General features: G+C 26.7%; 1 protein-coding gene across 2 annotated transcripts in view; it reads right to left on the bottom strand.

The window, feature by feature from the left end:
• Positions 1–16565, bottom strand: part of LOC136092355 (trimethyllysine dioxygenase, mitochondrial-like) — a 48370-nt gene that overhangs the window by 18332 nt on the left and 13473 nt on the right. For both annotated transcript variants that reach the window (XM_065820397.1, XM_065820398.1), the window contains 3 exons: positions 8039–8099; positions 2872–2956; positions 8–77 (listed from right to left, as the gene is read on the bottom strand). In XM_065820397.1, the coding sequence (XP_065676469.1) occupies positions 8–77; positions 2872–2956; positions 8039–8099 (216 nt within the window). The remainder of the gene's footprint in view (positions 1–7; positions 78–2871; positions 2957–8038; positions 8100–16565) is intronic.

Here is a 16565-nt window from a genome sequence, read left to right as displayed (position 1 = left end):
TGCTTACATTCTCAAAATGAATTGACTCTGGAACATTTGTTTGTATTTCTTTTCCCCAATAGCGGCATTTTATATCACTAAATGCAGAAGAATAAGAAAAAAATTGGCATTAAATAAAATTTCATTTAGTTGTTATGATAAATTACTTGTCTTTTATTGTTGCTATGATGGAACTTTATAAAATTTCATTTCGTTGTTATGATAAAACATCATCTTCAATTTCAAAAAATGTATATATATCATAAAATCGCCTAAGTTCTGTCACCATATAATTTCGGTCATTTAAAAAAAAATATAAAAAAAGCATGAAAAACTCAAATTTTACAAATTTTTTTTTCTCAAATAATATTTGTAATTAGGTCGCAAATATAAAACTATAAAAAAAATAATAATGTTTATTTGCATCCTGCTGAAATAATTTTTTAGCAAAACAACAATATGAAAAAATGCATACTATTAAAATGTAAATAAAAATAAGCAAATTATTAAAATAGATGATTGAATTTATTCTTAATATTATTAAAAACCACTAAATTAATTATATTTAAAAACCAAATTATTAATTATTGAAAAATGACTTCATTTTTTATAAAAATTAGTGAAATTTTGAAATACCCTAACTTCAGTCATTCACGGATAAACAACGAAGGAGACAATCAGCAGTAATATTGTGAAATTTTGATAAGTGTTGCAAATGTAAAATTTACCGGTAACTTTACCTGTAAATTTACCAGTAAATTTTGACATTTTTATAATGGATACACACCATGATATTTTATTTGAATAAAAAATTTGTTCTTAATTTCAAAATTAACTGACGGTTCTTTGAGTATTGTAATGATTGGTTGTGTAGATCTTGCTGTTCTATTATGGTCAACAATACGTGCAAGAATTGCCAATAAACATACAAAGCTCATTTAAAGCAAAGCAGTGTTTTTTTGTTAATTAAAAAAACCTTTTAAATTAATTGAAAAATATATTTTTAATTTTATTAACCAGTGGCATAGCAAATGTGATAATGGCCTAAGTAATAAAATAGTAGGGGACAAAAAATTAACGTGTACTCAAAAAGACCCCATATATTGCTAATGTCCCCATATCCTTTTATTGTTAAATCCGTCCCCATAAGTGATACTATAAGTATATATATATATATATATATATATATATATATATATATATATATATATATATATATATATATATATATATATATATATATATATATATATGATAAAATCTTTGAAAATCACTTTTTTGTTATACTATAAATGTATGTATAACTCAATAAATATGGCTATGTAAAAACTTAATGAAAAAACATATATTTGCTTATTTTAATAAAAGTTATTCAATATTTTGCTGACATATAATGATCAGCGTCATCAGGTATATAGTGATTAGTGTCATTAGTATATAATGATTAGCATCATCAGTATATAGTGATTAGCGTCATCAGTATATAGTGATTAGTGTCATCAGTATATAGTGATTAGCGTCATCAGGTATATTAAATAAAGAATTGATATAATAAAGACACATCATTGAAAAGATAACAATAAAAAGAAAAAAGGTTTAAGAAAAACAGGTTTTTAAATGTGGATGCCAAGTAATCTAATAAAAAATGGTCACCAAGCTTATGTTATCAAAATTATCCCGACTCTTGTTGAACTTTAGTTCTGTTTATTTCAAGTGATTCTCAAATTTTTTGAACATGATATTCTGGAGTAATAAATATGATTTTAGGATGCAATCAGTCAAATGTATCTTGGCCTGATTTGGAATATTCAGTAGAATCTGTACTGGCCGCTCTGAATAATATTAACAAGGTATTCGGATGTTCCATATGGTGGTGTGTTGATTAATGGTACAACAGGTTGAATTGGGTAATTCTTTTGGGTTTGTGTGCTTGAATTATTCCATATATTCTGGGTGGCGCACAATCTGATGGATTTTAAAATATGTAGCTGTGTCTAATGTTCTTTTCTTAATTTAGACAACTGTTTTTGAAATTTGGTTGTATGTGTGGGTTTTGTTGTCATGATTAATAACTCAGCTATTTTTAATTTGTTTTTCATTTAATTTGTTCTTAATTCAAAAGATGCATCCTTGTGGTATAGTAATTCGAAATCTGTGTTTTTATTAAAGAGATATATCTTAGTATCTGAATTCATTTTTAATTTTTTTAATAGTAAAACATTGTTTAATTAATAATTCACATAATAAGACAAAACTTTTACATACAAAGTGTTGAGACTAAAAAGAAAATTACATCAAGATGTATTGAAAATCAAAAAAATAGTATAAAAGGAAAATGGGCCAGTTTGGGTGCCACTGAAAACTTCAAATTATGCCAAGAATAGTTTGATCCCAAAACCATATCTATTGCTCCAGAATATCTTGTTTGGAAAATTTGAGAATCACTTGAAATAAACATAATTAAAGTTCAACCAGAGTTGTCAAGTCCCATAAAAGTTCTTAATAGGGATGATGGTGATAACAATAGCTAAGGGGCCATTTTATATTAGATTATTTGACATCAACATTTAAAAATCTATTTTTGCATTTTGTTATGCTTTTTTTCTTGTTAACTTTTTAAATGTTTGTTTTATTATAACAATTTTTATATATTATACCTAATGATGCTGATCACAGTATATCAATAAAACATCAAATATTATAAACTCAAATAAAACAAATATTTTTAATTAATAGGTTTATACACAAGCATTTTTATTTAAGCATATTTAAGGTAATATAAGTATGTATATATATATATATATATATATATATATATATATATATATATATATATATATATATATATATATATATATATATATATATATATATATATATATATATATCTACCTGATAAGAAAAGGCTCTAGTGATTTATTATAATGATTTTGAAACAACCAACTTTCACTGTATGTTGATATATGATTGTCACACCCTAAAAAAAAATTTTTCTTTTAATTTCAGTGATATATATAAGCTATATACTGTATTTTATTTAAAAAAGTTTTATTTAATTGTTCTCTAAGCAGAATCATGTCCTGCTGATTCATGACTTTTTTAGCGAAGGCTAGAAGTTAACTCCAACTTAAAATACTCCCTTGTCTTGCTCAACCCATTATTTGTTGAATAGGCTGACATAGATTTAAATTACTGATCATATTTACTCTTATTGTATTTGTTGTGTCAATGCCGAGAACTCTTTATATTCTATTCTCATGAGGTCATAGCTCTTAAATTTTAGTTTAAAAGCGCTGGAAATAATCATGATCAACAATCAATGACTTGCCTACCTCAGAAAAAATTATGTTTTGATCACCCAATATTAATTTTGGCCAAGCAAATTTGATTAATAAGAATTATTAGACAAACTTAATTATAAAAGATTTAACTGCTTCAAAAACATAAAGTCAAAACAAAAATAAACAAAGTTTTAACACCATAACAATCACTTTTCAGTATAAAAGAAGGACAAAATTTATATTGAATAAGAGTCATTCCATGCCAAATGGACCAAAATTTAAACCACCTCAGATTATGATGAAACTTAGTGGGTGGATTTATATCAATGAGAAAAGCAATTCCTAAAAAATTTTCTGATAAGATACAATTCAATAAAAAATTAGACTCCACCAATGGCTCCAGATAAAACTTAAGAAATTGTGCCTTCACTTCAAACCATAAACTAGGGTCAACACTGATTAAAAAAGAAAAAAAAACTTCTACTGATTTAAATTTTTATTTTGACTTTATTAGAATGATTTCAGTAAAAAAAAGGGGGTACTCATGGGTAAATTACAAAATCAGAGCAATAAAGTTTGCACAAAATGCATTAAAAACAATAAAAAGTACTTTAGCTTGTATTATATATTGTAATACAAATTATGTATATATGTAAAAGTATTTCATAATTAGTACTAGAAATAAGTCATAAATTAAGTAAAGTTTACCAAAATCAAGAAATGTAAATGTTTTGAAGAATTAAAAAACAGGATCAAGAAGTTGTGCACTTGCAATGTAAATGAAACAGTATGTCTCAATCCAAGTTGATGGTTAAGACAACAATTTCAAAAAAGTCTTCTATTAGTTAATATAAAAAAACTTTATTTAGAGTTCATTAAAATTTCTATTATGTCAAGATTGGGTTATCTATGTTTTGTGAACTTAGACCAAAGTGGTGTATTCCTATTCTAAGTACTTTAGGTCTCCATTCAGTATCATACTTACAAACACATACTATGTGAGAACCACCAGAATGCAAAATCTTTAGCACTAGAAATACCAGATATTTCAGACAATAAAGACCTCTAGACACCATTTGTTAGTGACTTAACAAATTTAGACTGCATGCTGCACAGTTAAGATAACTGTGCAGATACCAACACACACAAAGAGAATATTACTACTTTGTTAGATAAACACAGCATGGAAAAAATCACGTTTAATCAGTTGCAAAAAGTCAACAAAAAACATTATATAGTTCCAGTAACTTATCCAGTGGATAACTTTATTAAAAAAACTTGTCAACAAATAGAACAATTTAGAGACCATCACTATATAGCCAAAAATCAAGCAACTTATTTGCAGCATCTGAAAATGAAATTACCAAGTAATCGTATTTTATTACTAGATTTTGCTGAATTTTGAGATGCAGTACAAAAGTTTCCATAGGAGCAACAGTTTAGCAATATTGCATCTTTTTGTTATTTACAAATATGGAAATTTGGAAGCCTATCTTTTATAGAAACTAATAAAAATATGTCTTTTCACTTTTTAAATTTCTGATTTTGTTTATTGACCTATCAAAAATCAAATTTTTATATTTGCTAACAAATTTTAAGGTTGCCATTATGTATGAAACGTGAAATTCGAAAATTCAATGTCAATGTTTTATTATAGTCTAGAGTTGCATAAAAAAAAAAAGAGAAGGTTTTCTGAAATTTTGTTTTTAAATTATAGAGCTTCAAAGTATGAACAAAACATGTTTTTCCTACTGAAGTTTTTATTTTTGGAAAAAACAGAAATTTCAAATGACAATATCTTATAAACCACAAAAGGTGGAAATTTTAGCTTTATGCTGAAATTTTCAGGAAAACTGATGTTTTCTCACTTTTCTTCAAAAGTTGATTAAATTATAAATAAAATTTTAATAGATAAATCAAATTTTTTTGAATTAAATGAATTTGAAATAATAACTAGAAATATTATTCTTTCAAGTCTAAATAAACAATAACGCAGACTTTTCATTAGTGGGTAAAACTTGAGAACATAGAAACAGTTTGAGCAGTTTAAACAATTTTTGCTTGAAATATTATTAAGATCTCAAAACTTTGAGATCATTAAATGCCAAAACAATGTGTTTTAAGTAATAAAATTAAATAGAAAGTATAAAATGATCAATATCATAAATTGGTGGCAGGAACGACAATTTTTTATTTAATAAAAAATCAGTTTCTGTAGAACCCGCTGTATTCTTGGGATACTGATCAGATTTAGGGTTAAAAGTAAAATTTAATGAAAGAAAGTTATAATTAAAAACATCTAATAGGTGGAAATATGATTTTTGTTCAAAAAATATTGACTTGGGTGATTCAAAATAATATGCTAAAAAGGCTATACAGAGAGGTGAAAAGGTTTATTGCAAATTAAAAGCAAAATATAAAAATAAATGTTTTACTAAAAGATTAATTTTAAATATTGATTTTTTTTCAATTTATTTCAGCCGATCAGTATTGATCAGCAACCTTAAAATAATTATTTCCAGTGCTGATTTAATGCTTCTGGTGCAACATGGTATTTAGGCTTTTCCAAATTTAGTGGCACAAAAAAATAAATACAAATTGTTTTAATTTATCAAACTTCCAAATTGTTTCAGTTTATGTTAATATGTTTGGTAATTCATCTTTTTCAAAATTTGTAAGACTTACCTTGCACTATATAAGATAAATTTATTTTAATTTAATTTATTTTCTAATCCCACTGTTAATGGCTACTATCCTTTGATTCCAAAAGAAATCCCTTACACAAAAGCTCTACATAAATTTCCTTACACAAACACCTCACATATAAAGTCCCTTACACAATGACTTCATGTATAAAAATTCCTTATACAAAGACTTTGTATATAATATACATTAAGGCTGCATATCTTAAATATTTCTGCAAAAACTATAATGGCTTAAAAGTGCAAAAGTTACAACAACCAAAAATGTTTCTTACATGACTTGACTTCAACAATGTTGCATCCTTCAACTGTAACTGTCTCTTCATGCTCTGAAGAGTTTTTATATAGTTATTTTCATATAGTTATTTATCTATATTTTATATAGTTTTTTCCCTGCACTTCAGTGGTTTGAAATTCTTTCACACTAAGAGAATTTCAAACCATTGAAATTAAAACCTTGACAAAAGACTTAAAACCATTAAGTTTTCAAGTCTTTTGTCAACCTTTCCTTGCTCTTTAACATTATTCTTTGTTTATTGGATGTGAATTTTATCTTAGTAAGATGTTTTTTTTTTAGATGACAAAAGCTTTTCTTAATATCAATGAACAAATATTATACATATTTGTTCATTGATATTATTACAAATATTATTACACAATACTTGTGCTATTAAATGCCACTTAACTTCATAATGAGTTACTATTGTAAAATTGTCTCAACTTATTGAAACTGCTTTTTTTCCTAAACCAATTAAATGCCAAAATGTGTCAACTTGTTTTGGGTATTTTGTGATGAGTCTGTAACTGCTTTAAAAACTAATCCATCTGTAAAAAATGTTGACAACGCAGTTTTTATAGATGGATGAATTTTTAAAATTCACTAAGTCACAAAATAAAAAAATTTAATATAAGATACTTCTTGTGCTTTTTTTCATCCATGTCATGAAATGGTTGAACTTGTAAAACATTTACTAACTGCAAGTCATAAGTAAGTCTGCCACATTTTACTAGTGACCCTATTGGAAAAGCATTTGGAAGACTGTTACTTTTGAAGGATCAGGTGGTTCCTATTTTATAAATGCTCAGCAAATATTACAAAAAAGTTGACAATAAAAAAACTAAACTTTGTTTGAATACTGGTATCACTGCTAATGATTTAGATCAAACCATTTTTGTGACTAATGTATGTATGTAATACAAGATGGTATTTTGTTTAATGTGTTTCATAATGTTCTGGTTAATGAAAGCAATTTGTCTAAATAAATTAAAATGTCTTAAGTTTACATTGATGGCTATGTCAGTAAAGAAGATCATCCTGTTGAAGATACATTTTATATCTAATGAATTGTGGGTTGCATTTAAAATAAATTTATTTTAGTGATTTTATTTATGACATTTTAAATTTAATTATAAATTTTTAATTTATAATTATATATTGTATACTATAATTATATATTATAAATATAACTCCATATTTTACCATTATAATTATAACAACCTTATTTTATAACTATAATTATATATATATAACTCATTATTTATTAAAAACAAAAAAAGAAAAGCAAATGCCTCCATAAAAAAAGATTTGCCTTTTTTTTAAATTTTCAGTTTTTATAAAAGCTGTATGTTTACACAGCCTGTCATTATAGTAGGCCATGGTATAAATACATTACACCTTTAAGAAATTTTTCTTTATTTTTTGATAAACATGCAGAAAAGTAATAAAAAAATAATTCTAATTAATAATTAATTAACTTTTTTTTTTTTTTTTTTTTTTTGTTATTCACTTCCTCAAGGCCGAGAAGGCCACTACAGACGAGGAGGTTACTTAATAGTGGTTATAACCCTCTCTCAACTCTATAACTCAGAAACACGAACTTTGACGAACAAGGCCGCTGCGCGGAGAAACAAGTTGAGCGCGGTACTACCAGGGACGTGGTGGGGATCGAACTCGGAACCTCTCGCTTATGAAGCGAGCGCTTTACCACTACACCACTACCGCATCTATACTAAGAGTAGTTAGTAGTCTATACTAATCGTAATAAAAGAGTAGTTGAAAATAAAATAATGACTTACATTCTATACTTAGACATCCATTATCAAGAGAAACATGAAGAGGATAAATATTAGCAGGTATCTATAGATAATAAACATTAGCAAGTTATAGAAAATAAAAATTAGATGATAAAAACAAAATATTTTTTAAGTAGAAAATCAAGTTGAAAACCAATAAAGCAATTAAAAGTAAAAGTACACAAATTTACAAAGTAAAATTTTATTTAAAATAGTTTAGATATAAATAAACTTTAAAATAGCTAATTTATATCTTATGAACAAATGTTATATTTTCTCTTATACAAAAAAATACTCAGTTTTCTTTGACAACATTCTTATTTTATAGACTCTTTCTCAATTACTGGGTATTTTTAGTTTTTAAATATTTTTATTTTTCCAATAATATTTTTGCTTTCCACATTTAATTTTAAAGCTTTTTATCAAGAAAAAATATTTAGTTAAAAAAAGAACTTTTTTAATTAAATGTTGCGGAAAAGCATTGCTTAAAATATTTTGAAATACTAGAAAATGTAATTAACACAGTACTGTAATGAACCTTTTTTTAGCAATCCAAGCATGGAATAGGTTTTTTTAGCAATTCTAATTTAGAAGTTTCACTAAATATGGTAACTAGAATAATTCTATTTTTGATGTTAGATGTCTTCCCAAAGTTTTATTGTGCAACTTTAATTTGTGTTAAATGGTGAACTAGTATCAAAGGTTTTGGTTTTTTGCCATGGAAATAAATGTGCAAGTGTGTGTTGTGAGTGTTTCTTTAAACACACACACCAATACACACACAGCTTCACCTAAAAATTTAAATCATTTTCCCCATGTGTAATGAAATAAAATTAACTTTTTTATCTTAAACTAAATAGAAATTAATCATAGGATTCAAAATTTTATCAATTATTCAATTGTTCAGAAATTTCCTTATGATTTAGTAAAAACTTTGATTAAAAAAGTAATTTAAATTCCTTGTAAACATGTCATAACACCATATCAAAAATGTGTATTAAGTGTATGTTTAACTTTTTTGTTGTAAGCCAGGTGAAAGTACAATGGTATACATTTTTTGATAAATGGTTCTTAGAAACCTTACATAAATTTTTTTTTTTTTTTTGCTTTTTTTTGCAATAAGTAATATTTTTTGTTGGTAATATTTTTTAATTATTGTTTAAACTTAGTAAAATAAAGTAAAAAATTACTATTATTTGCGAAGCCACAATTTTAAGAAATTAATTTTTATTTATTTACACAATTTAAAAAAAAAATTAAAACAAATAAATTTTAATATATTTACACAATTAAAAAAAAAAAATTAAAACATTTTAATTCATTTATACAAAAGCAGAGAAAAGAAAGAAATTAAATTATATTAGAGAAAAGTAAGAAATTATATTAAATGATAATAAAAAGTATAATATTTAATTTATTTACTTAATATTTAAAGAACAAAAAATTGAAACAAAATAAAAAACAAAACATTACACAATATGTATATTTACAAAAAAACACTTCTAGATTAGTTTTTCTTAACTAGTCTTCTGTTGCAGTAATTTATTTTATTGCGGTAGTTTGAAAAAGTTAATGCCCATATATATATGTTATATATATATATATAAGTATGTATATATATATATATATATATATATATATATATATATATATATATATATATATATATATATATATATAAATTAGAAGAAACACTTATCTAACTTTTAACTTCTACAGCATGTTTCGCCATCAACAGGCTTATCAGGAACTATATATATATATATATATATATATATATATATATATATATATATATATATATATATATATATATATATATAAAGATAGTTTTATGATATCAAAATCACAACAAGCTAATGTCCGAAGCCATTTTTTATTTAAAGGTCTGAGAAAGGAATGATTAAATTATCAGCTAGTAATAACAAAAATGTTTGCAAAAAAATATTTTTAAAAATCAAAATAATATGCTGAAAGTTACAATTTAACTTTCAAATCAGAAGAAAATATTATAAAAGTGCTCTCATGGAGCTACATCCTCTAAGTGGAAACACTAACAGACTTTTTTTCTTGATAATTGTACAAAATCAATGAAATTTTCATTTAATGAAGAGGAGTAAAATTTATAACTTAAAATCAAAACTTCATGGAAGAGAATTCATCGAAGGCAGTATTCAAAACTACTTGACTACACAAATATTTAAAAATATTTGATCAAGTCTTTTTCACTAGATAATGATTAATATCTTTCATTTTACAAACATTTAAATGTTTGAGAGAAGTTAAAGTTGTTTAGTAAAACAAGGCTATGAAACAATAATCAAAGAACTTTAAGAAGCCTACCCTAAACTTGGATTAATTCATTGCCAGAATTTTCAATCAAAAAAATTTCTGTTTAAAAGTTGTGAGCATTTAAAGTCATTTAAGTAAACATAAAAAAACAGTAATGTAAATCATTAGAAATCTTGAAAATAAAGCTACATAGCTAACGTGTAAATAGAAGGTATTAGTAGATGTAACAAATCTTATGCTCTTTTTTTTTTTTTAAAAAAAAGAACACATTTTTACTTAACTGGTTATAATTTATCAACACTTGTTTATAAATTATAACTAGTCAGGTAATTTTATATATATATATATTTTTTTTTTAACGGTGATAATTTCTTAACTAGTTACAATTAATAAATAAGTGTCTTTAAATTGTGTTGTTGGGGTAAATGGGCAAATAATAGACTTTAAATTTCTATAACTTTTTAACAACAAACAGTTTATTGATGAAATTTTAAACACAAACTTATGGGGCCAGGAACCCAAACTTTTAGTTTAAGCTTGTTTTCAAGTTCCAATTGTCGCATTTTTCAGTGAATCATTATTATATGACTTCAGTGTCAATATTACAAAATTTCAAGTTTGCACCATTTCTGAAAGTTACTTGAACACCAAAAATTCAGAACCCACTCATTTAACCCTCAAAATTTAGTGAACTTTTTCAAAATTTCGATTACAACTGTATGGTGGTTTCAAAAATTAAATCAGTTTCTGGTGTAATTTTTTTTTCTAGGGTGTGTAGGGTTTCATTGCATTATAAAAAGAGCAGATTTTTAAAGCAAGATGAAGGAAGCAAATTCCTAACAACTGATGTTTGAGGAAAAAAACTAGATGAATAAGGGTTTTTGGAGCACTTAAGAATTGTCACAGTAAAAAGATGAGACTTTATTAAATGACGAGTAACACAAGGATAAATTTTAGTAGATGGCACAAGGGATATTTTGGCGAATGTAGAAAAAATAATTAATAACTTTTAAAAATGTAGAAAAATCAATGGATAACTTTTATTGCCATTTTAATTGATTGCTAAAACATTATTATATATTGAAAAATATTTTTATAATGTTAAAAAAGTTAACAATAAATAACCCAGGCATTATAAATAATTATATTTTTTATAATAAATAATTAACATATACCAAGTTTTTTTTTGAAATAAAAATTTGCTTAATAACTTGTAAAACTAGAAACTCTTCAAGTGTTTAATTTTAGTTTCAAAAATAGGCGCATTTTTTTTCTTAGATAAATCCAGGTGTGTGGAGTCGTAAAAAAAAATCATTGAAATTTTCAGAGTACGACTCTGACTCTTAAAAAATATTATGCAATAATTGAAAAAATTTTTTTTGCCAAATTTATGTAAAGTTCTTTGAATATTTAATATGAATATAAGGTTAATTGAATATTTTGTACATGCACGTGCAATACCGAGAAGTTTTACTATTGGAGTCGAAGTCGTTTAGCAACTCCGACTCCGCTAAAAATGTTGTGACTCCGCAACTTGGACTCCTCAGCCCTGGATAAAACAAGAAATGCTGTACTTGGGTAAACCCGTTTCGATTGACCTAGAAACTTTTAAAAATGTCACCATATATCTCAGATTTTGCTGATTTTTATACAGTTGAGAGTACGTAGTAAAATAAGAATTCCTTGAAAACTTTAACTCCAAGAAGAATTTTACATTTATATTTTAATTAACACATTTCCTTAAAATGTTTGAAGAAAAAAATTTTCTTAAAGCATTTTAAGAAAGATCATTGAATATAGAATGATAAAAACCAAATGGAACAAATATAAATGAAAAAACTCTTTACTTTGTTAAAAGTAAAAAATAAAAATTCTTATTTAAAAATAACTGGGACAACACTAAGTGCCCTAGCACCATGGACCCTCGGGTCATCTGCCCTAGAAACAATTTTAATATACGTTCATTAGGACTACGCAAATCCTGAATGTTTCAGGAATCCAGTTTATCTAGAAGCTAATGAAAAATCTATCGCAAGATTCCATTACAAAAAACAAAGAACACATGACCTAGCCCCCTCTGGTGTCTCAGGCCTTGAATATAATTTTAACATTCACGTTTATTGACACTTCAGAAATGCCAAAGGTTTGAAAGCTCTAGCTAGTTCGGAAAGTAGTGGAAAATCAATTGCAATATTCCGCTACAAAAAAGTGGGGACTATGCCCCATTATCCATATATAAAAATCCATAAACTTGCAGATGAAAAGCCTTATATTTTCTGAAAGATGAAATATAGAGTGAAAATAGAATGATGTGTAATATATATTTTTTGATAACATTAAAGTCACAAGGGCTTCTTGAGCATTAAAAACAGGTAAACAAAAATTTCTCTAAAATTGTTTAAATTAATAATTACATAATAATAATTTTTTACATTTCTGATTATTTTATTTGATTCGTCAGCCCCCTGCTTGATTAGCAAGAAGTTCCGAGTTCGATCCCCACCACGCCAATTATACTAACGCACTCAACTTGTTTCTTTCTTACAGAGTTGAAAGAGTGTTGTAACCACAATTAGTCAAGAAGCCTCCTTGACTGTAGTGACATTCCAGGCCTTCGGGAGGTGAAAAAATAGTTTACTGCACCAATGGTGCATATATACAGTATTCACATAATAATATTTCCTGCAGATCCTTGTTATAATATTACAAAGGATTTCTTCTGCTGTTATATACACCCATGATTTTCTTTAGGCTTTGATATTATTATTGTTTTGTAGTCACTTTATTTTTTATAACATTTTTTACATTGTAATTGGTTTTGTCTTTTTATGTCCTTTTATTTAGAATTTTATTTATTTTGTTTTCCAAAGTTTAGAGGTAACATTGAGGAAGACCCTCATCTTTTGTCAATAAACTATGTCCCCCTCCCCCATCTGTATAAAATAATAATAACAGTGTGTAGTTTTTTCAATTAAAACCTATCAATATGTATATTATAAAATATATAAAACTATAAACATTTTAATTAAATAAGATGTTAAGATTTAGAATAAGATGCGCACAGTTAATTTCAAGCCTTATTTTCCTTTTATGATAGTTGTTATTTATAGATAAAGTTTTTGGGTGCAGCCAGTCGAATATCCCATGGCATTCTTTGCAATACTCAGTTGCTCCAGAAGCATGCCAATTAATATTCATGCTAATAGCTTGGTGTTTTATCCTTCTTTGCAAAATTCTCCTTTTTTTTTCCCCAATATAAAGTTAAAAAATTATCCAATGCGACCAGTAGTTTCTACTATTAGTACTCCTCCAAATGGTAGCTCAGAATGTTTTGTTAAAATTATTTAGCCTATCCTAAACAAAAACGCTTTTTGAATTCTACATCATTTGTCAACAAAGCAAAATCCTGGTGTGTCAGTCCAGATGAAATTCAAGTATCATACGATGTAATAGCTTTGTATACATCAATACCAATTGATAAAGCCTTACTTGTGATAATTGATTGTCTTAACAATGGTATAACTGATTATAAAACAAAAACCAAATTAACACTTACTGACATCCACCGATTAACAGAACTATGTCTTATTCAATGCTATTTTTTGTATAAAAATGAAAAAAGAACCATACCTAACTCAGGTCCAATTGGATTATCATTGATGGTTGTTATTGCAGAGGCATTCTTACAAAAAATGGAAACAAGAGCTCTACATATTACAGAAATCAACAAATTTTCACCAAAATCTTATAGAAAGTATGTTGATGATAGCCATGCCTGATTTGAATCAGTTGAAAGCATAACAAATTTCTTATTTTATAAAATCAACAAGATTCCAATATTCAGTACACCTCAGAGGTTGAAAATGATCAGAGAGAACTAAATTTTTTAGATATAAAAATAACTAACACAAATAATTACCAGTATGATTTTAAAGTCCACCGTAAAAAAGCAATAACAAACATACAAATAAAACCCGACTCAAATATCAACCATGCAATTATTACTGGAGATTTTAAAGGTTTTATATCATAAGCCACCAAAATCTGCTCCATAAAAAACATAAACAACGAGATTCAGTTTATAATATATATGCTTGTTCAAAACGGTCATAAGAGATCAAATCTAGAAACGATTGCTGCAAATTGCCTTTCAAGTAAAAACAATCCTAACAATAAAGTTGCAAAAAAACTATAAAATAATATTGCAATAATAAAGCTACCTTGGCTACCAACACTTGGACCGAAAGTACAAAAAGCATATAAAAACATATGTCAAAGATTTACAACACCACCTAATTTAAAAACAATTTTCTGGTACAACAAATCTAGTTAAATGCTATACAGCAACCCTGAGGTGTACAAGCTTATGTGTTTGTGTTGTGGAATTCATACCAAAAAAAAGGAGAACTTTGCAAAAATGCATATAACACCAAACTAATAGCATGAATGGCAACTGGCACACTTCGGGAGAAACTGAGCCTTGCAAAGAATGCCATGGGATATTTGACTGGCTGCACCCAAAAACTTTATCTATAAATAACAACTATCATAAAAGGAAAATAAGGGAATCGCTTGAAAAACTAACTACACCCAAACATCTCAGGAGGTTAAACAACCCCCGGTACTGCTTAACAGGGATAACGGGGTAAAAGTTGCTTCAAATAGTTGGAGACCACTATTTAAGAAAATCTTAAATAAACAAAACAATTTTTATTGATGCCACCTTTGTAATGGCTTCTTTATGATTTTTAAATTTTATATTGTAAAGGTTTTTAAATTGATATTTTACGTCTGATGATAGTCTATACAAATTAGACCAAAATATCACAAAAAAGAAAAATTCGTTAGTATGATGCTGTTTTTGATGTTTTATAACTTATTCTCTTTAGAGAGATTTATCTTTTATAGAAATGCTCTAAATCAAGCTTCATTCCACTCCTCATTTTCACCTTCTTGTGCAATTGATATATTCAACAATCATCATTTTTTTAATCATTCACTTTGATTGATAACAAAGGTCTCTTTACTATTGCAAGAAACTAATGTAAAAAGACAATGATGAGCTCCAATACTCTCAGTTTACTAAACCTTGTATCTTATCTCAGATGTTAACTTCTCGAGACTGAACTATTTGCGAAAAATTTTTCCTTTAACTTTATTGCCATTCCACTTAATCAAGTTACTCATGGTCAGACATCCAAATCACTTTAACTTCTGATGCTAATTCTCAATTTTAGTCTTCTACGGCTTGTGGTTCAGAAAATATTTTCATCATAATCTTACAAATGTATACTCCAGAATTCTTTATCAATCCTCGCTAAACTATTATTATGTGCCAAATAAGAGGTTCTAATATTTAAAAACTCTAGAAAACATTCTGACCTCTTCAACTATCCTACAATTATTCTTATCTCTAATAATTCATAAATTTATTCTTGAAGGCCTTCACCCTTCTTCATTTCCGGTAACTTTAGGAGAACTGCAAGGTTCTATATTTAGCCATGTATCAAAGTTCTATATTTAGTCGTGTATTTTTTTATCGTTTAGAACAAGCAGCTGATCTTTAATCTGATTTCTCTTCTGTAACAGCTTAGGGTAAGCAGTGGTTTGCAGATTTTACCTCTGACAAAACTCAGTTATTTACTGCAAACAACTATTGCAATACAATTGACATTCTCATACCTGAAGAATAACAATCCTTTAACTCTCAAACAAGGTCTAAAACTGCATTGTAAATATAGTTGGACCTGGTTAATCTGTTAAGCTTGAGCCACTCTCCCATCATTGTAAGGTTGCATCTCTTTCTTTTATCTACAAATACTAACATATTCGCTGGGTTTTTTTTTTCTTTCTTTATTCTTTCAGGTGCCCTAAGAAGACATAATGGTCTTGTTATGTCCCATGGCCATTTAGTTAGAGCGACCCTTAGTGAGATCACCACACATCACCTGCTCAAAAGGGTTATCATCTCCAGTTTGATCAACTAAAACTCTTATTTTGCTTGTCATTCCAAGTTTCAATGCTCTAGCCCGATAAGCAAAATTGGTAAAGGAGACATGAACTTTCTAGTTAAATTTCACGGTGCTCTGTGATAAGACGGAAAGACTTCTGGGAGTACATTATAAATACCAACAACAAACAACAACAAAGGAAAATAATAAATAAAAGGTCAGTAATCCTTCATCATTTAATATTAGATAAAAAATAAGAAACTAAAATGAATTAACTTAATGAAACC

This window comes from Hydra vulgaris, chromosome 15 (assembly GCF_038396675.1).
Source record: "Hydra vulgaris chromosome 15, alternate assembly HydraT2T_AEP".
Taxonomy (NCBI): Eukaryota; Metazoa; Cnidaria; class Hydrozoa; order Anthoathecata; family Hydridae; genus Hydra; species Hydra vulgaris.
This window is presented reverse-complemented; position numbering and strand designations above follow the sequence as displayed.